Genomic DNA, 6,797 nt, shown 5'->3' on the forward strand with positions numbered 1-6,797 from the left:
TTGCCACTTTCTGGGGCCATTTTATCCCCATTGCACGGATGAGGAAACTGAGGCTCTGAGATGATGCCCAAGGAATCTACACTAGGGCATTGTTGGGGAAGAAAGCCCTTAGGGTCTCATAGGAAACCTCCCGAAAACAGAAACGGGTAATGCCAGTTCCAGGTTTGCAGCTGAGACCAAAACGTAAGTGTAGCCCTCTGGAGTTTGGGCAAGAATCCCAGAATCCGGGAATCCCTGTAGGGTGAAGTGCCCAGGCTTAGCCACTGCCCCCAGACCAAGCAGCGCCTGTCCACATCACCCTAGAGTCTGGGAGGGAGTGGAGTCCGACCCAAGCTCAAAGGCCTCCAAACTCAGGCTGCAGAGGGAAGTGAGCAAAAGAAAATGCCATGTTTAGTGTGGAAAAGCTGTGGATTATGGGAAAACCAAGGAGTGGGAAACCCACAAGAAGAAAGTAAGTCTCAGCTGAGCCCCCAAGAGACAGCCATTAAATGAGAACACATGAAGAAAGTCACACAAATGCTTTTGGAGTCACAGTGGAATTGAGCAGATTCGAGAAAGGGACGAATGGCCACCCCCTGACCCTCTGCTGTGGAGGATTCTGTCAGTGACTGACACAATGTTTGAAAGAAGGGGGATAAAGAGAAAGTCTATGTGGTGAGTCTCTCTTCCAGCTCTCCCCTGAGGCTGAATATACACTGGGAGACTTTAAGAGGGTGTCACCCCGAAACTGGGTGACCTGGATGCCGCCCCTTAGGAGTCGGGAGCGAGGCTTCCCTATAAGAGGAGGTATGTGGTACCCCAGTACGATCCTGAATAAGGACGGGTTTCACACAAACCTCCCTCCAGTCAGTTAAATTCACAGCAGGTGGTCTGGCTTCAAGATGGAGGCAGCCAGACCGAGCTGTGGTTCCCCTCTCCCTCGTTGTCTCTCAGACACTCTGGAACACTATCTGACTAATGAATGGCTTTTATTATTCACAATTTAGGGATTGGGGAAAGGGGTGAAGGGCAGAGGGATTTTGGGGTGCCCTCTATTCCTATGGGGTCCATCACTCAGGTGGGAACCTTTGGGGTTCCCGCTCCTAAGCTTCTTCCCTTGCCCCTTCTATTTCTATTTCTATTTTTCAGTTTCTATCCTTTTCTATAATTGTAAGTTTTGGCTGAAAGGGGGTTTCTCAGCAAGGTTGGGTAATGGGTGAAGGAGACTAAGAGATCGGTCCCAAAATGGAGTCCAAAAATGTAGCTGACTCGATGTTTGAAGTCTTGATGGGTGAGATGTGATGGAATGGCTTTGATCAGGGAATCAGGGTTTCAGTGTCCAAAGAAAGATACTCAGGAAGCCCTCAGGACTGGATCTGTGCTGGGATATCCTCCTCCTCTCTCCTCCCAGTCCTCCACCAGAAGACCTCTCTTTTCCCTCTTCCTCTGGAGAATCTCCCTGAATTCTCTTTGGTCTCAACTGTCAGTAACTGTCACCAACTGCCTTCTTCTGGCTCCTTTTGTCCCATCCCCCTTGCACAGATCCCATCCTTACACCCATCCCACCTGGATGCCACATGTGCCAGCTTCAGAGCGAGGCTGTGGCTCCGTGTATGTCCCTCTCTGGTTTCTTGTCTGGGTGATGCCACCTTTCGAAAGCCCATGACACTTTGCTTTTCCCCTAGATCCAGAGAGCGGTTGTTCGGCACCACGGGGCCCTCCTTTAGTCAAGATGTCCATCAACCCGATGCTGTACGAGACCCAGTTTTTGGGGTTCACACCCCAGACCTGCATGCTCAGGATCTACATCGCCTTCCAGGACTACCTGTTTGAGGTGATGGTGGCTGTAGAGAAAATCATCCTGAAGAAGGCTGCCAGCCTCCCTGATGGCGGTGGCCGCAGCGGCATGAGTGCTGTCCAGATACGTGGCAGCACCGAGGCTTTCTTGCGCTTCATGAGAGAACGCTTTGATCGCCTCTTTGTCAAGATGGAGCAGGTGTTGTTGCAGCTGGTGCTGAATATCCCCCCAAATGTCCTTCTGCCTGAAGATAGGTGCCACGAGAAGTACCCCCAGAGCAAGGAAGAGCTGCGCCTTCTCCAGCAGGAAATAGGGCAGCTGCAGGACCAGTACAAGGCGGAAGTCGGGGCCAAGCAGGCCCTTCTGGCAGAACTCGAGGTCCAGAAGGCAGTTCAGGCCCAGCTGAAAAAGACGCTGCGCTGGTTTGATGGGCTCGGAGATGCCCACGGTCTCGTCGGCCTTGGGGAGATGACGGCCTTCCTCATCCAGCACTCGGGAAGGCTGCGCAGCCTCACAGAGGACATCACCGATAAAAGCAAAAGGGTGAAAACGCAGTAATCGGGGAGCCCCAGATTCTGGAACGAGGGATTGAGTTGTGGCCTGGGAGGTGTGGGGGGGTGGGGCGATGCATGGAGTAGGGCTCTGCCTCCAGCACTGCAGTGGTTCATCCGGAAGCCTGGGCGCTGGGCTCCCCCATTGATTTTGCATTGGGGCCAAACCCCCTTCACTTTCAGGAGGAGAGAGCATCACCGCACAGCCGCCTGCAGCGCCGCTTCCCTCCTCATCGGGACTGCTGAGCACCCTGGCGAGGGCCTTCTTTCATCCACTTAGAGACGTCGGTAGAGTCTGCATCGTAGAAACTTTGTTCTGAGCTGAGCCAGCGGGAAAGGTGTCCGGCCTGAGTAGGGCTTTACCAGCAGAGGGAGGCCAGACTGGCGGAAGGGATCGAGATCGTCCATCTCCCAGGCAGCTGGTCAGCACGTGTTTCTGAAGGGCTCGGCTCTCTCTGGCCTCCAGAGCAAAGAGAAGGAGACTTGTCAGGCCCCTTTCGTTAAGGATACCCAGCCTGGAAGGGCTCCTCCGCCTGTCAGTGGTGACTCCTTTTGGAATAGAGCTGCACTGAGGCCGTGGGCGGCCACCCGGATTGGCGGGTCAGTGTGGGTTAAGAACAAACATTTGAGCCCAGTGAGATTTGCTCCGGGAGGACTTTTGGGGCTTTTTGTCGCCCAACAGTGTCGCCGCGGCGTTGACCTCTTGTGTAATGCACAGACTTTGGGAAGAACAAGAGCGTCTCTGGCCTAAGGAGACGCGTCTTTGCCGAGCCCCAGGTTTCTTTTCTCCTCGCTTAGCATTATGCCTGCCTGCATGCTCTAATACAAAGCAGGGTAAGAGAGGTGCCCTCAGCTCTGCCGGCCCTGCGAGCTTTGCGAAAGAAGGTCCGCCAGCGTCAAAGGCAGAGAAATAAGTAAGACACAAAGTGTAGGAAGGCCGTTGGGCTGCGTTTCCTGGGGTGAGCAGCGGCAAGGAGGGCGGAAGGTTCGAGGACGCGCGTCCTGCTTTTGTCTGCTTGTAAATATTTTGTTGTTCCCGGGTTGGGTGAGTCATACTCGGCAGCATCCACATATCGGCTTCTTCTTGAACGAGGGATGCTTCTAACAGATTTGCAGAATGGAGTGGAATGTTCAGTGTTTGGGGAATAAATACTTTCAAAAGGCCCGAGCTTAAAATAAAGCAGCGTGGGTGGGGCGGGGTGGGGCGGACCACAGGGGCCCGAGGGAAAGCTGGGCCAGTTGGGGCCTGATCCCTCCTCTTCTGAGGCTGTGTCTCATCTCATCTGTCGAGGAATCCCGGAAGCTTCCCCTAAGCTTGCTCTGTTAGGTGAGTCACTGGGAAAACGTGAATCGGGGTCACCACTCAGCATTCTCTTGGAGGTACAAAGACAAGTCCTCGCCTTCCAGCAACTTATCTGTCAGGGAGACGCCACACGGGGACGTCTGAAACAGATACGAGGCGATGGGGCTGGGGCGGGGGGGTGGGGGGCCTCCTCGGATCAGGAAAGGTCTAGAACACTGCAGTGTTTGAGCTAAGTAAGGCCTATAAGGGGAGGGAGGGCATTCCAAGGAGGAGGAGGAGACAGACAGCGCAGCCGGGCGATGTAGGGGGCCCACACGGCTGAGGAGAAGTCATGGGTAATGCTCACGAATGACTAGTGAAGTAGCCAGAGAGGTTGAGTTTGAGGAGATCGGAGAAAGATTCTTGGACAAAGTAAGCAGCAGCTGGAACCGTAGAAGGGAGCCGAGAGAAAGCACAGGAATCTGAGTGGGTCCAGCCTGAGGCGTGAACACCCACAAAGGGTTCAAGAAGCAGGGTCAAGCAGTAGAATTCGATGTTGGTATTTCTGCCACAGCCAAACCGGAATGACCTGTGTTCCAAGTGTCGGCTGATCTTCCTCCTGGAGAGTTCAGGGCCTCACAGGGTGCCTGTCCATACTCTAGCTTGTTAGGGAGAAAGAGACGGACATTTCAGTTGGTGGAGAGGGAGAGAGAAATCAGAGTTCTGAGAAGAAGAGATTTCACCCTTGCCTGGATGTTGGAGAATGGAAGAGAGCTACAAGGAAGAGGACCAGAGAGGGCAGGAAGCAGCTGCTTACCCCAAGCATCTGCTAGAGCAGTGATGGGCAAATTAAGGCCTGCGGGCCAGATGTGGCTCTGAAATGTTCTATCTGGCTAAGTGACATGATTCCTAATCTGATGGATACAATGAGTAGGATACAGTCCAATGGAACTTCGAAAGAGATGCCTTAGAAACAGACTGACAGATAAGCATTTCCTTTCCTTTGGCCCCTCTTTAAAAAGATTGTCCTTCACTCTGCTAGTGTACAACCACAGAGCTCACTTGTAAACAGTAGGGGAAGAGGAGGAGAGTGCGAGTCCATTATTCTCTATTTTTTTCTTTAAAAAAATTTTTTTATGTATTTTTCCATGGTTACATGATTCATGTTCTTTCCCTCCCCTTTTTCTCTCCCCCCTTCTAGAGTTGACAAGCAATTCTGCTGGATTTATACATGTATTATCACTCAGTACCCGTTTCCATATTATTCGTCTTTGTAATAATCTTTTAAAAACCAAAACCCCACATCCAATACCCATAAAAATAAAATATTTTCCTTCTGCATTTCCTTAAATGTGTTTCTTGTAAACAACATATAGTAGGGTTCTGGTTTTTGATCCACTCTGCTATCCACTTCCGTTTTATAGGTGAGTTCATCCCATTCATGTTAAGAGTTACGATTACTAACTATTGCCTTCCATCTTATTTTCCCCGTTTGTTCTTGCTCTATTCCCTCTCTGTTCTGCCTCACCAGTGTTTTGCTTTTTATTATACCCCCCCCCCATTTCCCCTCCCTCCAATTACTTTCCCCTTCCCTTGTCTTATTCTTTTATTTCTCTGTAGGGTAAGAGATAATTCTGTACCCCAGTGAGTATATTTGTTTTCCCCTCTGAGCCAGTTACAATGAGAGCAAAGTTTAAGCATTGCCCATCACCACCCTTATCCTCCATAATGGTTTTTCATGCCTCTTTATGTTATATAATTTATCCCATCCTGTCTCTCCCTTCCCTTTTCTCTCATTGCAATTCTCTTTTTCACCCCTTGATTTTTTTACATGTATACATATGTGTAGTATACATATTTCCTATTGTCACCTTTATATACATGTATCATTATACATCATAATCAGCTTCCCCATCATCTTTCTAAGTATGTTCCTTCTATCTGCTCTACTACTAAGAGTAATTTTTTAGGATTACAGATATCCTCTTTCCATGTAGAGATACATACAGTTTGACCTTAATGAGTCTCTTAAATTTTCTCTTTCTTATTTACCTTTTTAGACTTCTCTTGGGTCCCATGTTTGGATTTCAGATTTTTTGCTTAGTTCTGGCTTACTCCTCAAGAGTGCTTGAAAATCTTCTATCTTATTGAATGTCCATTTTTTCCTCTGAAAGAATATACTCAGTTTTGCTGGATAGGTGACCCTGGGTAGTAAACCGAGATCTTTAGCCTTTCCACATATCATATTCCGTGCTTTCTAATCCTTCGTTGTAGAAGCTGCTAGGTCCTATTTGATCTTGATTGTAGCTCCATGGTGCTTGAATTGGTTCTAGTTGCTTGCAGTATTTTCTCCTTGGCTCTTGAATTTAGCTAGTATATTCCTGGAAGTTGTCATTTGAGGATTTCTTTCTGGAGGTGATTGTGAATTCTTTCAGTTTATGATATCCAAGCCTTTCTTGGGGGGGTGGGGATTATGGCTTTCAGGTAGTCCAATAATTCTTAAATTGTCTCTCCTGAATCTCTTTTCTAGGTCAGTTGTTTTTTCAATAAGCAACTTTATGTTTTCTTCTTTTTTTCATTCTTTTGATTTTGTTTTGAGTCTTGATTTTTCATGAAATCATTCATTTCTAGTTGTTCAATTCTAATTTTTAAGGCTTGATTTTTTTTTTTCTCCAACAGCTTTTGGGTCTCTTTTCATTTCTTCCATTTATCTTCCCCGCTTTTCCTCTGCCTTTCTTAATTGGTTTTTGGAATCTTTTTTGAGCTCTTCTAGAATCTGTGTCAAATCCATATTTTTCTTTTGGACTTTGCATCGTGTACTTTGCTTTCACTGTCCCTTTCTGTGTCTGTCCCTTGCTCTTTGTCGCCGTAAAAATTCTTTAAGTTAGGTGCTTTTTTTTTGTTGTTGGCTCATTTTTCCTACCTTTTTATAGGTAGGCTTGGTTTTCTGGCAGGTTAGGGCACCTTCTTAAAACTGCAGTCCTTCCTTGATGCTACCCTTAGCTTATTTTCTGAGTTTCTCCTGTCATTCTTTATTGAAAGACACTGGAGCAGCCTTTACCTGACCTGATAATAACATATGGAGCTCCATTCTCTTCTTGAAATGTGTGAAAAATCTAACACATAACTGTCTCCTGTGACATGAAAGCCACATAGCTGCCCATTTTTGGTGATTTGTACTCCAGAG

The 6,797-nt window shown here is 48.1% G+C and overlaps 1 protein-coding gene across 1 annotated transcript; it reads left to right on the forward strand.

The window, feature by feature from the left end:
• The first annotated feature begins 1,696 nt into the window (after window positions 1-1,696).
• Window positions 1,697-2,335, forward strand: MIS12 (MIS12 kinetochore complex component). Its single transcript, XM_044656740.1, has one exon. It carries the CDS (start codon window positions 1,712-1,714, stop codon window positions 2,333-2,335), a length of 624 nt encoding a protein of 207 aa, XP_044512675.1. The 5' UTR covers window positions 1,697-1,711.
• Window positions 2,336-6,797: the final 4,462 nt, after the last annotated feature.

The sequence above is a fragment of the Gracilinanus agilis genome, chromosome 1, assembly GCF_016433145.1.
Source record: "Gracilinanus agilis isolate LMUSP501 chromosome 1, AgileGrace, whole genome shotgun sequence".
Lineage (NCBI taxonomy): Eukaryota > Metazoa > Chordata > Mammalia > Didelphimorphia > Didelphidae > Gracilinanus > Gracilinanus agilis.